At 35.4% G+C, this 20266-nt stretch overlaps 2 protein-coding genes across 2 annotated transcripts; both read left to right on the top strand.

Annotated features, from left to right (window-relative positions):
* Nucleotides 1-7960: 7960 nt before the first annotated feature.
* LOC131876080 (antimicrobial peptide 1-like) lies at nt 7961-8269 on the top strand. The gene has a single exon (XM_059220863.1). It carries the CDS (start codon nt 7961-7963, stop codon nt 8267-8269), a length of 309 nt encoding a protein of 102 aa, XP_059076846.1.
* An 8112-nt stretch (nt 8270-16381) lies between these two features.
* LOC131876079 (uncharacterized) lies at nt 16382-16894 on the top strand. Its single transcript, XM_059220862.1, has one exon. It carries the CDS (start codon nt 16382-16384, stop codon nt 16892-16894), a length of 513 nt encoding a protein of 170 aa, XP_059076845.1.
* Nucleotides 16895-20266: the final 3372 nt, after the last annotated feature.

Here is a 20266-nt window from a genome sequence, read left to right as displayed (position 1 = left end):
AAAAGGAAAATTACATTGTGATAATTGAGGATCTATAATCTCCTATGGCTAAAGGAGAATTGGTTGTTGTGAAGGAATCTGATGATGAGTCTAACTTTTTGGAGATTATTGGGAGTGCAAATGGATTAGGGAAGATCTATAAGATGTGGTTAACTTCTATTGAGTTAGATAAGATTGAAAATGTTATGATAAATCATTTAGTCTAAAACAATATCAAAATCAAAGATGTTAATAATGTGCTTCCAGAATCCCTGTATGATATTGTTAAGAAGAAATTGACTAAGAAACTTGTTGATGCTGAAAATTCAGAAGTAAAAGGCGATAATATGTAGACTTTGTCAAAGGAGTGCAATGATGCATAGAGATCCTTGTCTGTATGTATTTATTAAATGAGATAATGTATCAGTAGTGCTAGCAGAGTTTATAGGTACTATCTTTCATGGTTGATAGCTATAGTGAAGCATAAGGCAAAGATTGATGCTCTTGAAGATGAATTGAGTTCCTTGGGTAAATCTTTTGATTTTCTAAGTGATAAGGATGGAGAACAGAGGAAAAATATAAATTCTGATCACCATAAACTATTATTTTTGCAAAGGCAAAGAGAAGTTTTTGTGAGTGTTTTCTGGAAAGTGAAGGAAATTGTTAAGGTGAAATTAGAACATCTCTCAACATTGCTTGATAGTGTAGCTGAATATGAGTAGAATATATCTTCTCTAGAAAAAATTATTCATGCTATTGATTTGTTGGTAGAGTGTAGGATTTTGTTAGTAAGCATTAAATTGGTTGTTCACTCTTGGGAAGTTCTTCTTCTAGAACTAAAGGATAACTATAAGCTAATCTTTCAAAAGAAGAGAAGTTGAGAGTTCTTTTGAGTTGGTACATAATTTTGACATTCTTTCTTTTTGTACTTGAAAGTATTCATTTTCTTCCTTTCTTTTCTTTTTCATCGAAGGCATCCTTTGTCCTTCATGTCAAAGGGGGAGAAAGTGCAATGGAGAAAGGTAATGGTATAGGACAAATAAGGAGATATATGAGTTAGGGGGAGTTGTATGAAAATATGTTTCTTTCTAAGATGTTTTTCTATCAATGTCAAAGGGGGAGATTGTCAGATGTGTCATTACTATCATTATTTTCATTTATGTCAAATCCAGTTATCTGGTTTGGACCGGATGGTGTATGTTGTTTGAGTTGTGGTTTTGGTATTGTTGGAAGATAGGTATATGTAAGATATGATGAAGTATGAAAGATTATCTACAAGAGTCATTTTTTGAAATATTTTCATCTCTGGAATCCTGAGTTATGCTTGCTTTGGTTTATATTATGTCTCAGTATTAGTTGTATGTTCCGACATCGATTATGTTAGTTATATCAGTTGTATCTATCACATTTTCTCCTCCAACATCTATAGCATGTGTGGTATCTATATTTTGGAGTTTAAATTGTTGTTCTTGGAGATTTGTACTTATGAGTCAATATCTATGGGTCCAGTTGACCCTTATTCTATTCTGGTAATTAAGGTATATCCATCGGTGAAACAATTGTGCAAAGGAAGTGTGTAGATATATTGTAGAGGCCCACTTGGTTATCATGTTTTTTATTAAGGTTTTATTGGATAGTGTGTTAATTTGAGTAGCATATTACTTGTTCTTGGTCGACATATTATCTCACTGTATAATACTTTTTGGTATATATGAAGAAGAGAAGAAGAGAGTCAGAGGTATGATGAGAAGTGGTAGATAAAAGGGTGTAGTGTGTTAAGTGTGAGTTGTGGACAACAAAGCAGTTAGAGTAGAGTCAGAGTGTGGATAGTGTTGCAATAATCCTTTACTAGATCTACTACAAGTGATAGGCTCGACAGATGAGTGCAATAATCCTTCATCATATTTTCTACAGGTGTGTGTGGATAGTGGTACAAAGATCTTTTACTGAATTTGTTGTAAGTTTTATGGATTCTGATCTGAGCTTAATCTAGAACAAATTTCATGAATTCGAATATGTACAAATTTCATGAATTTGAATATGTACAAATTTCCTCAGTTCATTTATATCTACTGCAGTGAGCATTTTGGTTGTGAGTCATTTTTGTATTTTGGTAGTGAGCCACCTATTTTATAAACACCATATAACTAGTTATATTATCTTGAGAGTTAACACTCTTCGTGTTTTTTCCCATTTGGGTTTTCATTTATAAAATCCGATATTCCATTTGTATATGATCTTAATTAATAATATTGATGTATCAGCAAAGGTTAAGATGTGAAAGTTTTAGAATCTCTGGGAATGCTGATTCACTCCCCTCTCAATATTCTGGTCCATCCAACTAATCCAAAAAAATCCTCCAGCAAAATGTCTTCTATGTGCATCATATATTGTAGAAGTGATCTTGGGAAAGGAGGTTCTCAAATTCATTTCCTACTACAAAAATTTGTGTGGATCAGAAGATTCAACTAGCTATGAATGTCACTCCCTTCACCACAATCTTTGATTTTACATTGAATTGGATTCCCCTTTCTTTGGTAACTCAAAAATATCTCCACATGCTCATAGTTTTCTCATCATCTGCTTTATTAATACAGATAATAGGAAAGCAATCCTCTCCGTGGGATCCTAGAAATGGGATACTCATTCAATATCACTACATCCATGTACTCTATCTTTTAACCCTTTGGTGGACCTTGTTGATGTCTCTCCTACTTGGGTTTAGCTACCTTATCTCTTACTTCTTTTTTGGCACACCACTACTTATAAATACATTGGTGACAAACTAGATCTATTTATAAAAAATGACCCTAACACTAGTGCCACACTTCCTTTGTATAGGTCCTGTATATGGTGAAAATGGATAAACAACAATAACAACAATATTGAAAGACTAAATGGATTCAACCACAAAACCCTAGCCTAACAACAACAAAGATCCACCATAACATATGAAGATTACCTAAGACAATGCAAATCAAATGAAATCACAAATATTATACCATCACATGTCCAATAGGGTTTTGATCTCCATTCTTCCTATCTCCATTCATCTTGCTTGATATTTTTGCTCTTAGATTTTATGTGCACAAGAGCTCAAACAGGAATGGAATGTGGTTGCAAGTAGGATCGCATATGAAAGTGCAAAGTGTAGTGTCATCAATTGATCAAGTAGTCGGGAGGGTTTGATAATGAAGGAAGCATCTCCTTATATAGAAGACACTATAAGAAATGGAGGGATAAGATTGAGAGGTGTAAAAGAGGTCGGCTATGATTAGAGGGTAGGTAGAGAAAATAATAAAATAATGAAAGGGGTAGGTAGTGTATGAATTAAGAGATGAATGACATGTGTCATAGGTAGAAAAGGTTAATGAATTAATTAAATAAATAAAGATTTATTTAATTAATAGAGGAAGTGGGATCAATTAAATAAATAAGATATTTATTTAATTTAGGAAAAAGGGATAATTTAAATAAATAAATGTATTTATTTAAATGAGAAATAAGGCTAGAAGAGGATAAATGAATTAATTAAATAAATAAAGATTTATTTAATTAATAGAAGAATTAGACTAAAGTAATTAAATAAATAAAATATTTATTTAATTAGACTGGACAATTTTAGGTGTCTACAGGTCCTATTAGATATTGACCTCTCTAAACCCCTTTCTGTGGAGATTTCACTTATGGTGAGAGGGTTCTAGTGCCAGCAATTCTTGGATTATAAAGGGATTCTATTGAGGTATCATTGCTGCATTGCAATAGGGCACCTAGCCTCTTCTTGTCCCTATGGGTCTAGTCTCAGTTCTTCTCCTACCTAGTGGAAGAATGCATGTTTTCAAAATCGGACTCTTCTTCTAGTTTGGAACCCACCTTGCCATCAACCCTTTCTTCCATCGATCATGTTATCTTGGGCACTATGTCTCCTATTAAGTCCCATATTTATATATATGTTGCAATGTGTCCTTTGATTGTTCCTACTTCATTAGTTGAGTTTGTTGTTGTTAACCTATGAGATCCTTTTGGGACTCTCTTTAGTATGGGACTCATCCCTTCTTTGCTCTCAAATTCTCTCCCTCCTGACTTCCAGGTTCTCATCCTTGACTCAGTAACTCCTCTTTCTCTCTCTATGGATGATTCGCTTGGTCTAAACAATACAATACCTTATGCTTCTCCTATTAAAGTTTCATCAGGGACTATTATTTATAGAAAAGGAAAAAGGGTTATTTTTCTTCTTTGTAGGGATCTCAAAATGTTCCTTTAGTTTGATGTTTGGGTCCTATGTTTGATACCCAAGGTTTTGTTGTAAGTAAACTATGCCATTTTATTATTTAGGGCACCCATTTGCCTCCAATCATGATGGTAGCACCCCCTTTTTCTCTATCATTATTAGTAGTAAATTGAAATGCATCTTTCCATATATAATAAAGGTTGCCTTCTAGAGTGAACTTAATAACTTTAACTTCTTGAAGTGGTAATGCATCGGTACTTCTATGTTGGTTTAGAAACTGCTTAACAACATGTAACCTATCCAGAGATTCAAGTCCCCTAATATTCTAAGAAATACAATTCAAATTCATGAGAGTCATTAATTAATAATTTTTTCAGCATCTTTAAAGTTTTTGAAACATTTAGGGAGCTCCTTCTTGGTATCTTTCCTTTTAGGAAAGGGAGATTATTTTCCTTAGATTTTCCCCTCTTTCTTCTAACCTTGGTGAAAAAACCATTCTCAGCAGGAATCAAAATTTTATATTCCTCATTTTCTGAGTTCTTAACTTGATCTTGGATAGAGTTATTCTCCTCTTTGGGTGATCGAATCATTGCACACAGACCAATAGTCTAAATTATATTTCATAGCTTGGACACCAATGAGCTCCTCAAAGAGGTTTTGGCTAGTATTGTCATAGGGGATAATGGCTAGGTCCTAGGCGTCATTAGAGGTCATGTTCCTAATAAGGGGATTTGCAACAATATAATCAAAAAAAGATGCATCATTATCATGAGTGTTGATTTGATTATCTTTTAAATAAGTTACTATCATCAATTTGGACAGAGTTGGAAGTCTAAATACCACCACAAAGGAGGGGAATCAAGTTTCCTTCACATTCTTGAGACACTTTAGGATGAGGCTCGACAAGAATTTTGAACTTTTTAGAAAGAACCAGGGGATTTGGGTTCCTCATGAGAGCATCCAGGCTAGCTACCTCCTTCATATTCATGTTAGAAAGTCTCCTTTCCTCGATATCTTTAACAAGTGTCTTAACTAAAGATATCCTATTTCTCTTAATCAAGCTAGCCATAAATGAAAGGCCATTAAAATTGTCATCCATTGGAATAGGCAGATGAAAAATATGAGGGGGTTCCTCGAAGAATTAGGAAATCTCCATCATGGAGGCCTTGCGACCTTTAAATTTATTAATAGAAAGTTGTTAGGAATTTCTCCTTCTGATCTTGTGACTTTTCCGAGGAATAAACTACTTAGAATTGCGCTCTTTAGAGTCCCTAATTTTGGAGATGGACACCACAATAGCAGAGGGAGGTGATCCACCTTAAATCCCCAAACTTAGCAGCTCCCTACAGAGTAGGGAGATTATTAGATGGGTTTTTAACTGCAATAGTCACAACCTCCTTTAGGGCCTTAAGTTTGTCTATCATAGGACCTTGAATTCCCTCTGAATGATTGAGAGGGGATTGATCAAGGAAATGTGAAATTCCATTGGGTGTGGAATTCCTAAAAAATCCTTTAGAATTAGTAGGAAGTTTACACTTCATGAGAATAGGTCAGTTTCTTCATATATGCCCTTCTCATTTACAAATAAAAAAAGCATTAATTTTTCCCAAAATTTCAATCATACATACCAAAGGGTCTCCATCTAAATTTATTCCCACAAATCTAAGAAGATCTTAACCAGGTTCTAACAAATAAGAACACTAATGCCCATGTGAGGAACCAGAGAATGAGTGGTATCCACTCTGAGCACTCTCCTAATAGAAGATAGCATTTGGGGGATAAAATTACAAAGTAGAGGTGGAAGTTTTTTTATTATGATCCACCTCAAGCAAGAAAGGGCTAGGATTTCATCACTCATGACCTCAGAAGACCATTTGATGGCCCTAAAGTACATTTCCATATAGACCAAAATTATTTTTCAACTGCAACCGTCTGTGATTTCACATCATTAAAGAAACTAATAAACATACATCTTTGTATCATCCTACAAAAAGAAAAATGTGATCCTAGTTTTTTAAACCATACATTTTTAAACCATCCATCCATATATTTGCGGGTCAAGCAATTAGCCATGTTTTTAGCCACTAGAAATATTGCAATATTTTTCAATCTAGATTTCTCACAATTTAGAGCATCAATCATTTATGGATTAGGAGCAATGGAAAGACTAGAAAGAGAAAGGTTACCCTACTTACGTCCTCTTCCTAGATCATCACCATTACCTTTCAGGGTCGAAGAAAATCTAGCCTCAAACTTTGCAGAGTCAAAAACAAAAAATGTAGAAGAATTAATGAAGTGCAGAGATGGCACCTAAAGGCCTATCACTTCCTCCTAAAATAAATGCATTTCCATCCGCATCCCCATCCATATCGACACATTAACAACTCACGACAACCAAGTGAAATACCAGACCATGCAATAAAATGAGCATTAAACCCAAAGCATAAATCCAATGGAGCAAAGGTTGTTTACCTGCATGGAGGAGGCCATACACCCTCCTCCACGACCTCGAGTAATCAACCCCTCCATGAAGGTCGAAACCCTAGCAAAATATCCTAGGTTGCAAAGCACCCCATATGACCCCTTCCTTATAAATAATTGAATCTCTATAACATCTTTCAAAAAATATGTTAATATTGTTAATTTTCTTTATATTATTAGAATGTTAAAGAAATAAACTACAATTATTAAAAGGATGATAAAAAATAAATTATTTTTAATTAATATTAAATATTTTTTAGAATAGTTAAATAATATTACAATAAAAAACTATCATAAATGAAAAGCAATACAACTATATAAGACAACATAATAATAGTTTTCTTAAATATTACTAAAAAACTAATCACTCTCCTTAATATATTAGGATTATAAACCTAAAATGCATTTGCCCACAATAAAACTTGTAAACTTGGATGGAATTTTAACTTTGACAATTTGAAAAGTTGAGAAAATAGTTCTTCATTTTCAATTTTTTACCATGTGTCAATCCAACATTCATTATGCATTTCTTTTAATTGTAAACTAAATACAAAATTACCTCTCATAAATTGTCTGTTATTAAATAAAAATTTTAATCAACAATAAATAAAGTACCTATTTCAAATATAAGCAATAAATGAATGCTGCATTTTTATGTATAATATATTTTTTTTGAAAAAATAAATTTTACATCTACAAAATTAATAAGAATGAAAAAAAATAAGATTTTTATAATCATTTAAAATAAATATTAAATTTAAACTATTTTTAATTTTTTTTAATTCTATTCATTCATTGATAATTAATTAAAAAATAATTAAATGAATACTTTAATATTTTATACAACAAAACAAAATCAACCAACAAATAAGTAGCAAATGGAAATAAGGTAGTAACCAACAATATAAAATAAAACAATTTATGATCTCTACAACGAAAACAAATAGAAAGTGAAAAACTTGATAATATAATGAGGCGAGAAACCAAAAAAAAACCCTAAGAGGAAATCATGTCAAATTGTCCGATTGCAGGCCAACAAATAAAAGAAAAATGGCATCCCGCATGGACACAGTTGCAGGCCTGGAAAACAACAAAAGCTAGAGACGTTTCTTCTAGCTATGCAAAAATTGGTGCATCTTTATCTTGACGTTACAAACAAGAAGAGTTATGCTATTGAAATCCACTCTTCATCTATAAATACAACCTACAATTCCTTCCGCAGTACGCCTAAAGATTTCACTTGTACTACTGCACAAATAGTGTACAATTATGGAGAAAATGAATGTTTTGAAATATATAGGGGTAGTGCTTTTATGCCTCTTGCTTTTAAAGCCTTGTGTGGGTATTAGTTCTTTTACTGTGTGGTCAGGGCCAGGGTGTGATACCCAGGGTCTTCGTTTCAACAACTGTGGGTGTTTTAGCATACCCAACCATGGGGGATATGAGTTTGTTTACGATGGGCAGCCTGTGTATCTTTATAATGCTGATGCTTGCCAGGGTGGAGTACAGACCATACTTGGTGTCGCTACAACCGACTGCACTGGTTTTGGGTGGAGTAGCGTCTCCATTGAGTGCTGATAATGCATGCTAAAACAACTATTGCTGATGACAGTTACTATGAATAAAGACACTGTTTTGTGTTTGTTTAGTTGTTGTCTACTTTAGAATGAGTCCAGTGAGGACTTTTATCTGGTCTAGTGCGTTAAATTTTGTAAGATTTGAACCTCATTCTTATGATTGAGGTGTATCGTTACAATTAAATCTACTGGCATTTTTTGGAATAGTAGTTTTTTTCACATCATGGGAAGAAATGCAGTCTTGTAGGGTTAATATAGAAATTCTAAAAATATAAGTTGCTGTTCGGTAATTTCTATATGTTTCTTTTATTTTCTTCAACATTTGTATTTGCCATTTTGATTGACCATAATTTTAAGTTATATTTATTGGATTTATTTCTGACCTTTGTTATCCTCTATTCTCATCATGATCATAAAATTGAAGGTATGTTTAAATAAAAAAATTATAACAGAAGGTCATTTGTTTTATTGAATTTATATATTATATACATAAATTGAAATCTTAATGGAATAACTAATATATAATTATATGTTGACTTTGAAACTTTGAGTAGAAATTTTTATTTAGAGTTTTTAGAAATAAAGTGTCTTTTTTATTTAATTTTACTTAATTTGTATTTCAGATATTTTTATGCAATCAAATATATTCAAGACGTGACATATAAGAAATATTTTGTATTGGTCTTTATACTATTTTCTTAGTGATACAGAGGGCCCATCTTGGAAAAAATGATTAGATTAATCAACTTCATAAACTCATGTTGATTAGGGTCTCAATCTAGTAAAAATATAAATATAACAAAATATGGAACAATAAAATTAAAAATTAAAAAACAAATTCAAGAGAAAATGGTCTGGTATTCATTCGTCTATTGAGGTTAAAGTAATACTTTGCAAAATCTTTAATTTTTTTAAAAATATTTTTTTTTTTGTATTCTTAATAACTCTTTAACACTAAAATACATGACACACATCATAGATGAAGATTAACATAAGAGAACAATCATTGATGATGACTAGATAGTTAATTTAATGAGCGACACAATATTGAAAGTCATGATTTCTTTCAAGTAATTATTTGATATGAAAATTAAATGAAAAGAAACCAAAAGACTTTTAATAAAGAATCAACACAGACATGCAATCTTTAAGATATGGAAGATACTAAGATTGTTTTTATATTAATCAACATAATTAAGTTATAAGTTTGGCATTCATAGAATTTAAAGATTCTATGTTATGAACATAGAAATGTCTCAACCTCTATGATACCTCGATAATTTTTGAAAATTGATAAAATATAAATCAAAACACAATGGATATTTTGACCTTATTTGTACAAGATTATAAGGGGTTTCTTCTCTCTAATAAATTAATTATTAGCGAAGAACGTCCTAGAATATTTATAGTTGGACAAGCAAAGCTACTCAAAGAAGGTTGTTATTTCGAGGTTGCCACATGTTTAAATTTAACCACACTTGTTTTTTGTTCGAGTTTCACAAAAAATTTAACTTTACACACATTGCGAACGATTTATATAGATTTATTTTTGTGCAAATATGAGTTTGTGTAAAATATGATTTGAAACTAGGGATACTAGTGAAAAATTACAAACATTTTATTTTTTCACATGGGTGCACAGTTTCCCTTTTGTTGATGAATATTTTAGAACTCTTGATGTTACATCTATGTTTTAGAGCCTATGGATCAGAATAGAGGTTGAAGGCTCCACCCCACCACATGATGGAGGAGCACTCATATATACAAAAGATTCACTTAGAGTACGTATTATCTAAGAGATAATTTTTGTAGGATTAAGTAATTTTTTATTTTGAGGATAACTTTAGTTCTCAACAATTTGATTTCCATTGGATGTTTTATTAAGTGTTAATTTTTTTAATGTTCATTTTGGTTTTCCACTTTATATCCATTCATGTGGAGTAACATTTTGGCAATTGATACAAAAAAAAAAAAATCAAATTATTTATGATTGGTTAATATGAAGTGTTTCATTGATGTTATGTTGTTATAAGGATGGATGCCTATCATTTATTTGGACAACAAGATATCATTTTTCATACAATACTAATAAAATAGGTATGTATAATTATTATTAAATGAGTTAATTTTGATATGATTGTGTTTAAAGGCACTAGACTTAGAACTCATTCCCTAATGTGTATTGTGAAAAATTATATATTATGAGAATTATTAAAAAAAGTCAACATAAGTTAATTAGCCCTAGGAGATAAAAAAATATTTTTTAGATTAGTATGGTTGGATGGTCTATCAAGTTTATTTATATTTTTAGAAAATTTAAATCATCATTTTGAGGAAGGATTTTTATTATCTTTTGTGATCCAAAAGTCATCTACAGTGTTATGATTTTCAAATAATTATGCTATTTTACAATTAGCGCTTTCTTAATTGTTTGTGAAATAGTTTGTAGAGTATAGTTTAGGAGGTTATATATTTATGGAATTTATATATATCTTTTTTTTTTCGTATTGTAAATATATATTGACAAAATTATATTAAAAATAGTTGAGAATGTGTGTCTGTATATATATTTTGTGTATTTAATTTTCGCATAGCATAATGTTGCATCAAATTGAAACTCATCAATTTCTAGAATGTTTTGCATCAAAATTCTTATGTTTCTAAATTATCAAGTTCCTATATCATGGAAGGGATATTTTTAATGGGTATTATTTTTATAGTTTTACATTTCATCTCATAAGGGAAAATGAATTTGTATGCTTAAAATATTTATGTATGTGCAATAACAGGGTTATGCCTAAAAAAAAAATTTCTCTACTCTACAACTTTCCTGCTCACTGCTTTTTTGAATTTTTGCTATGGTTGTCATTTCCATAGGGGAGGGCCCGTCCTCCCTAGACCCTGACCCTCCCCCTTCTCTTCTGTAGTTGTGTCCGGATCTAGCACTCATGCTACGTTCTCAAAGTGTTGGGTGGGCTCCTTTGGTCGGGGAATCTCTTGTGGAGGCCTGTAATGTGGCTTTGCACGAGGTTCCCTCCCATGTGAAGATTCCACAAGTGACCCCTAACTTGGATTCTCATAGAAATGATCCCAAGACTAATGGTGTGGGGCCTTTGTCTAGGGAGGCTCAAGCGAGCACTTGGAAAGGCGCTCTTGTTGGAAACACAAAGGCGGTGTTGTCGACTCAGCTGCCGAAGGTCACTATGGGTGAGGATGGTACGGAAATTTAGCTCCCCAACAATTTTATGAATAATATTGCCTCCTCCCTACACCTCTCCTTAGTGGGGAGATTATTGGCCTTCAGAACCATAATAGACATGGTTAGAAGAAGGGTTGGTTCGAGATGGAAACTAAAAGTTAGTGTCTTTGTCTCTGCTATGTCGGGTGGGCTCTTTCTATTCAGGTTCACTATTGAAGAAAACTCTATTTACATCCTCTCTAGTTTGTGGTCCTATGGAAAACATTGTTTGGCCCTCTCTAAGTGGAAGTTGGGGTTTGAACCTAGTGCTGATCTCCTCAGACTTGCTCCTGTTCGGGTCAAACGCCCTGGCCTCCCTTTGGAATTCTAGGACGATACCATTTCCAGATGGATTGGCAGCTCATTTGGCCAGTTCGTTGCTACTGACACTGTGACAATGCAGAAGACCAGACTCATTTATGCCCACCTCTGTGTGAATGTGGTTGTTAACAACCCCCTTCCTAACTTCATCACTCTCAAATCTGAATGGGGTAAATGGACACAAGCTATTATCTATGAGAATGCCTCCCTTTATTGCCAAAAATGTGGAAAACATAGCCATGTGATAGCTAACTATCTGGCCCCTCCGCCTCCCGAGGACAAACAGAAGGAGAAATTGTCCTCCCCAGGAATTGTCAAAGAGGACTCAATTCAGAATCCCCCCCCCCTATCCCCCCAGTTACTGACAAGGTTGAGGACCCGGTTAAGGACTTGATGAAAAGGAATGATTCTCAAGTTCCTGTTGAGGATGGCTACCCCTTCCTGGAGGGTATTCTCAATACAATCAAGACCATTGACCTCAAGGTGCCCCCCCCTCCTCGGGGAACTTCTTGGGACCAGACCTAGAAGAGGGAGAGATCTCCCGGAGGGAGGAAGAACAGGAAGGACTAAAAGTTGAGTAGTTCTTCAGGGAGAAGAAGGGGTACAAATAGGTTACCCCCAATGTGCTTAAAATGTTGAATCCCAATACTATAGGGGAAGATGGAAGGGGTATTTGGTGTGTTGGTGTTTCCCCTACGTCCCCCAAAGTGAACGGCCTGGATCTGAGTTCTTCTTCTATGACTATTTGTGTGGAATCTACTAGGGAGATCACTATAACCTTTTTCTCCCAGGGTAGTCGATCTGACCCGTCTTTGCTTGTGGATAATGAGAAAGAGAAATGGAAAGAGCCAAAAAGAAAGACTAGAGGAAATAGCAAGGCGAACGTTGGTAATAACTCTAAACCAGGAAGACCCTCTAAGAGGAACCTCAGAACTAAGGTAATGGCTAGAGAAATTTTCAATAGGCGACAACTAACTCTGGAGACATCTCCGAAAGGAAAGAAATGAAGTTCCTTTCTTGGAACTTAAGGGGCTTAAACAACCTTCAGAAGTGGTATGCTCTTAAGAAATGCATTGTAACCAATAAGATTGATATTATTTTAATTTAGGAAGTGAAAATGACCTATCAAAACTTTTCTTCTCTTGTGGATAGTTTATGGCCTTGTGCTACCTTCCATTATAGTGAGGCAGAAGGAACTTTGGGTTGTGTGGTGACTCTCTAGAATAAAAGTAAGTTGGATGGGAACGCAGTTGCCTTTTCTCACATTTTTCTTTCTATAAGGTTCACTTTGAATAACTTCTCCTGGTACTTTTTCAACATATATGCTCCCAATACTATAAATGGTAGGGCCCTAGTCTGGGAGGAAGTCTCTATCTTCATGGCTGATAATAAGGAGGCAACATTCATGTTAGCTAGTGAATTTAACACCCCTCTTTATCCCTCAGAGAAGTTGGGTGGTCTAACTGATTACAGTGATAGCATGCTTTACTTTATTGACTTCATTAGGAAAAATGACCTATTAGATCTAGATCTTCAAGGGAATCCCTTAACCTGGTCTAACAATAGAAAATACTCTAATCTTATTTAGGTCAGGGTGGACAGATTCCTAGTCTCAGCTAAGTGGGACCTTGGCAACAATACCTCTCTCTCAAACCTCCCTCACACTATTTATGATCATTCCCCGTTCCTCCTCTCTTGGGTTGATAGGCCAATCTCGGGCCCCATACCCTTTAGGTATGAGATTATGTGGCACTCTCACCCAGAGTTTAAACAGTGCAGCCAAAATTGGTGGAGCTCCCCTATTCAAGGTTCTGCTATGTTTAGAATCTCCAAAAAGATGGAAATAATTAAAAGGGAGCTCAGAGCTTGGAATAAATCTTCTTTTGGGGATATTTTTAAGAGAAAGAAGGAGGTTGAAACTAAAATAGATCATCTCAAGAGAATCATTGCTAAGGGGGTCACCTCTATGGATATCCACAAAGAGGAGGAATATTGGAAACAAAAATGGAAAGACATCATGGGCCTCGAAGAGATCTATTGGAAGCAAAGATCTAGGATCTAGTGGTTAACTGAGGGGGATAGGAACACCTACTTCTTTCACTAGTCTTCTTCGAAGCAGAAGAGGAGAAACACTATATGTTCCTTATTCAATGATAGAAATGAAGAATTGGCAGGGACTAACGAGATTGGGCAATGGGCTTCTCTTTTCTTCACTAATTCTTACACTAATGATAGGGCGAGAGAACCTTCAAAATTAAGTGATAAGCTACTCAATCGTATTCCTCATGTCCTGAATGATGGTGACAATGAGTGTCTAATGTGTCAAGTTACCAAAGAGGAAGTTACACTGTTAGTTTTTACTATGGCTTCCTATAAGGCCCCAGGCCCTAATGGCTTCCCCTCAGTTTTCTTTTAAGATTTTTGGGAGATTGTGAGGTATGATTTGATCAAAGCCACCAGGGAATTCATTCGAATGGGGAACCTTCTGAAGAAACTGAATAATAATTTCACTATGTTGGTTCCCAAAGTGCCAGATCCTAAGCTTATAACTAATTTTTGTCCTATCACCTTGTGTAATACGGTTTACAAGATCCATTCTAAAGTTGTTAACAGAATCAAACCTCTGCTAGATAGATGTATTAGCCCCTTGCAGAGGGTTTTTTTCTGGGTATTCAGATCCTCGATGTGGTCATAACTAATCATGAAGTCATTCATTCCATGGAGAAGAGTCACAACCCAAGTATGGCTTTTAAACTTGACATCTCTAAGGCTTATGATAAAGTTAACTATAATTTTTTTTATGTTGTCCTATCCAAATTGGGATTCCGGGAAAGATTCCTCAATGTTATGAAGGTGGCGATGGAAAGTGTTCACTACTCGATGATTGTCAATGGCACTCCTTGGGGATTTTTCAAGGGTGGGAAGGGTGTAAGGCAGGGTGACCCTCTAACACCTTACTTATTTATTATGGTAGAAGAAGTTCTAAGTGATAACTTCTCCCACTTGATCAGGAATAGAAGAATCTCAAGTGTGAAAGCAACTTCTACCCTTCCCTTGGTGGTTATGCAACAATTTGTTGATGACACTTTCCTGTTTGGCCAGTCATCTATTATTGAAGCTAAAGAATTGAAACACTTGTTGGAGGATTATGCCAAGGCCTCAAGAAAGCTTATTAACTATAACAAAAATAAAATGTGTTTTTTCAACATGGATAGGAATCTCCAAAATAAACTAATCCACATTCTTCGATGTTGTGTTACTAATATCCCCGATTCCTACCTGGGTCTTCCCCTCATGATTAAGGAGGTCACCCCCCTATTCTGGGAGTCTATACTGGAAAGAATGCAGAAGAAACTTGTTGGTTGGATGGGAAAAATTCTGAGCAGTACCAGAAAACTTCAGCTTTTGTTGGCTTCTCTTCAAGGTGTCACTGTCTATTTCCTATCCTTATTTAAGATCTCCATTGCTATGGCTGAGAAACTTGAAAAAATCCAAAGAATTTTTTTGTGGACGGGTATAGAGGAGAAATCTAGAATCAGTCTTGTCAACTAGGAGGTGGTGTGCAAACCCAAGTTCATGGGAGGCCTAGGGATCAGAAAAATTTCTAACCTAAATAAGGCCTTGCTGACTAAAATTGGATGGAATCTTATGATAAGAAGTGCTGACTGGTATAAGATTATGAGGGCTAAGTAGTTCAACCACACCCCATTTTCCTCCCTTGTATCCTCTCATGACCTCCCTCTAGGCTATAAAATATGGAACAACATTGTCAAAAGCCAAAAACTGCTTAAGGGAGGCCTAAAATGATAGTTGGGCAATGGTGAGAAGATTAGATTCTAGGAGGACAACTAGATTGGGGATAGACCCCTAACCTTTACTCACTTTAGCTGCCTCATGGGAAGTCTCAAGGAATCACTTGGTCCTCTTGTGATTAATTACATATCCCCCCTTTGTCGTTGGTTGAGGCTTGTTGATGGCTTGGGGGATAACACTCATTTGGGTCATTTGGCAGGGGATCTTTAGTCTATTCTTGAGGAGGTCAGGATTCCCCTATCCCCCCATGCTGACAATTTTGTTTGGGCTTTGAATTCTTCTAGGTCCTTTAGTGTCAAGTCGGCCTACAATCTTCTCATCACTCCTACCAATGATTTCTACAGCTAGAGGAAAGTTTGGAATTCACACCTTATCCCAAAAATAATTTTTTTCTTGTGGATGGCTCTCCATGGGAAGATCCTAACCATTGATAACCTTAAGAGGAGAGGCTTTTTGATGGCCAATTGGTGTGTGTTGTGTAATCGCGCTGAGGAAAGTATCAATCATTTCTTTATTCATTGCCCCTTTGCCTCCATGATCTAGTACAAAGTCTTACATAAATTCAACATCACCTAGACCTTCTTAGAAGACTTGGAGCAATTTATCATCAACTAGAAGTGCTCGTCTTCTCACCCCCTAATCAAACAGTTTTGGAAACTCATCCATCCTCATATCTGCTAGAACATCTCGAAGGAAAGGAATAACCATATCTTTTGAGATACCAACGACTCTGTGGACACAATGGTTGGCATAATGGAGAAGCTTCTTAGGGAGAATGCTCTGGTCTGCAAATGGAAAATGCCACAATATGCCCCTTTAGACATGGATTGCAGTTGGGTTAGGATATGGAATTTGACTGACAACTTCCTCCTATATGACAATTATAAAAGGTTGGAGAGATTCAACACTAGATGGTTGGCCCCTCCTCCCTCATGGTTTAAACTCAACTTTGATGGTGCCGCTCGCAGTGGGGCTGTGGTGGGAGGTGGAGTTATAAGGGACAACTTAGGCAATTTGGTTTTGGCCTATGTTGGAAATTTTGGTTCAGCCTTGAGTAACATGACTGAAGCCTTAGCGCTCTTTTGGGCTCTTAAATTGGCTCTCACTATTGACGCTAAAAGATTGGTCATTCAGGGGGATTCTAAGATGATCATTGAGGCGACTAAAGGTATTTATGGGATTAGCTGGATGATTCACAATATTCTCAAGGACATATGGTCTATGATTGTTTGGTTGGAGGAATTTCACATTTAACATATTTATAGAGAGGGAAATTTGGTAGCAGACTTCCTGGCTACAACGGGCCTTGAGATGAAAGGTATGAGGTGTTGGAGACACTTGGCATCACTTTCTGACAGACAAAAATCCCTCATAGGTAGAGATCAAAATTACCTTACCAACCAATGAATTGCTATGGTTTATGTTACGAGTGGATATACTGGCCTATCTGGGGGATTATGATGAAGGCGAGAAATTCAAATTTGAATTGGGCGGGTTTCGCCAAGGTGGCCAGTGGTGGTCCCCATACTTTTCACCACCTTAACCTGACGATGATGTGTTTGGCCACCTATATTTGTAATACTGACGGTTTACAGCTGCATCTTTTAATCATTATTATGATAGACCATAGCAACTACAATAATTATTTCTTTAACTGGAGTTTGAGATTTTTCCAAAATGAAGCTTTTAGCAAGTTGGCAGAGGAGATAAGAGGTGTCCTTTCGCATGCTTATCAGATTTGGTGGGTCCTTGCCTTGGGAAGCACCACAAATGTTAATTATTGTTGTTTTTATTACACTTCATCTAAAATTATGTTGTCATTCTTGCTCTTCACGCTAGTTTGTCTCTCTGTAAGTCCATATCCAATTCGACACTGCTTACCAACATCACTCTAGGGGAAACTGATATGGCAGGGGATTTATTTTAGGATGAGCTAGACATTATTGATGAGATCATCTGCAACGACCCTTGTGTGTGGATGTATGTCAAGGAAGGGGGCATTGTTTCGTTCATGGAAGCCATGACTAGGTTTGATGAAAGTCTTTCCATGCAATTTGTTAATATATGGAATGATAGGAGAGTCGTCATGGGCGATATCTTTTGAAATTAATGAGAATGTCATTGCCCAGGCTACGGGTCTGTCTACCGAGGGAAGGAAATAGAAAAATACTAGCAGGGTGACTGACGAAACCAACATGAACAGATTCTTCAAAAAGGGTGAGGATCCTATTAAGCTGTGGGAGGGCTTCAACAAAGATTGTGTTCCTTATTTATGGGACCAAGTGAGTAAAATTGTCATGAAGTATTTTACCATTTAAGGGAGATATGGGGTTTTCTATTACTACCACTTCCCGTTACTTAATCATTTTCAAAACCATGATAATATTTTATTTCCCTTCTTTTTACTGCATACTTTGGAGTCCACTGTTAAGGATGTTCGATAATGTATGAGTTAGGACAAAAATTTCACTATCCTTCACCAGGGTTTAATGTTTTGTCTCTAAAATTTCCACCGGGCCCTCTGTCTGCCCAAACCTATCTCTATCCAACGTACCCCCTCCTACCTGGGCCCCTCTGCTGACCCTGCTAGTGCTAAAAAGGGAAATAAGAAGACCTCGAAGAAGCCCAATACCCCATGTCAATCCCCTGGCCACAACCCCCTCATTTCTTCTCCTAAAATTGAGGAAAAAAATAAATGTAACCCTTCTGCTGCCAAAATCACCTCCAGAAAACCCAAAAATGATCCCAAGGTCCTTTTAGTTGAGTCTGACATGGAATATGGTGTGACCCCTCATAGGTCCAATAGATTTGTTGGTAAACCCCATATGAAACAACTTATTGTGAGAAAAAACTATGCCAAAGATGATATAGAAGACCCGGAGAAGGAGGACAGTGATAAGGCCGAGGATGACATGAATGAAATGATGGTTTCAGAGTCTTCTAAGCTAGACATCAATGCTCCTGGATCTAGGACTTTGCAGGAAGAAAATAAGAACTCCTCCCCTTTATCTGCTACTTCCCCACCCCCCCCACCCCATGATAAAGGTAAACATATTTGTGAGGAGGATGGGAGGAAGTCTAAGGGATTTCAGATTGTTGTTGATGAAGGTGAAAAGGAGGAGTTTGTTCAATGTGCGAGATGTAAATCTATTTCTGAGTAACTGAACAGTGTGAAAAAGAAGTTGAACTCTCTGGATATGCATGTCAACAGAATTGCAAAATTTTCCCTGAAGGTCATGCATTCCTCAGCCACTACTTTTTGTCTTTTGCATCAGGACAAAGAGAACTGGGGAGGCTTGGGAGGTGACACCACGCAGGATCTATTTGAGTTCCTTACTGATGATTTTCCATTTTTGTTTAAGGTTTTGATGCTGGATCTGCGGGATCCTAGTTATGTTTAATTTCAGCATCAGCCCTATGTATCTTGTTAAGACTCTTTTTATTTTTTCTAGATATTGTAGTATGAAAAATATGCTTACTACTAGGCATAATTAGTTTAATGTTAGTTTCTTTGTATATATCTTCTTTATTAGACGTTATATGGACAGGATTGCCATAAATCTTGTGATATTTTATAGTAGTAGGTGGATTATGTTTTTAATAGTTAAGATAGGGATTGGATGAGACTCTGTCATTTGGTTGTTGTCTCTGTGTTGTTAATGCTCTCTTTGAGGCTTGTTGCGTAATCTATGTCAGCCCCTTGTTTTGGCTACTTTATTATAAAAAACAGGGTTATGCCTACAAACCTTGGTGACTTCTAGGAGGAATTCTATTTTAAGGGGAGTAGGATGTAAGGCCCTAACTTTATTTACAAAACTCACAATTTTTTGATAAATTCAACTCTTCTAGATTGGTGAGTCAATTGATGTTATTTTTTTAATGTTAACTAATCTGATGTAGTATTGACCAATTACCAATTATCATAGCTTCAAGGATGTATCACAACCTTCAAGTTAAGTTAGAAGCTTAGGTGGATTATTCGAAATAAAAGAAATGGAGAATCAAGACAAAAGGGTTAGGGTTTTCATATAAGATAAACAAATATTCACAATATTTCAATTTGTTAATTTACTTATTTTCATATCACTCTTCAAAGTTTGTCTATTGGATAATAAATTGGATCCATGTATCAAATAAACTAGTATATTTTATTAGTACAAGTAGAAATTAAAAAGACCTCTTTCATGGGTTGAGTTGAGGGAATAGAGAACTCATAACCATCTTATAATACAATTAGTGAGGGAAGATAAATGTATTATGTCTAAACCAAAATACCTCTTAGCTATTGTAAAATTAGTACCAAGTGTTTATTCACTAAATTATAAGTGTAAAAGAGGAATATTTAAGAAAATACTAGTTAGCCTAAAATAAGCATAGAAATCTCTCATTTAAGGGGTAACCTTAGTAAATACTATTGGAGTTGAGGAAAAATCAACTCTACAACTCCCAAAGAACACCTGCATGTAAGCCTATCATAGAAGGAGAGAAGCAAAAAAGCTATGGAGGCAAGAATTCAAAGATCTAGAAAAGAGGAGTCATGTTAAACCCTAAAGGTGAAAACCCTAAAGAATTATAAGATTCCTAAGTTTAGCTTAAGAATAGAGTATAATAGAATAATAATTAAAT

The sequence above is a fragment of the Cryptomeria japonica genome, chromosome 5 (genome assembly GCF_030272615.1).
Source record: "Cryptomeria japonica chromosome 5, Sugi_1.0, whole genome shotgun sequence".
In the NCBI taxonomy this organism is placed as follows: domain Eukaryota; kingdom Viridiplantae; phylum Streptophyta; class Pinopsida; order Cupressales; family Cupressaceae; genus Cryptomeria; species Cryptomeria japonica.
The sequence above is the reverse complement of the archived record's forward strand: the minus strand, read 5'-3'. Positions and strand labels throughout refer to the sequence as shown.

Bases quoted from the DNA above. Each gene is read 5' to 3' on its own strand.
- LOC131876080 (XM_059220863.1), top strand. From the start codon at position 7,961: ATGGAGAAAATGAATGTTTTGAAATATATAGGGGTAGTGCTTTTATGC.
- LOC131876079 (XM_059220862.1), top strand. From the start codon at position 16,382: ATGGTTGGCATAATGGAGAAGCTTCTTAGGGAGAATGCTCTGGTCTGC.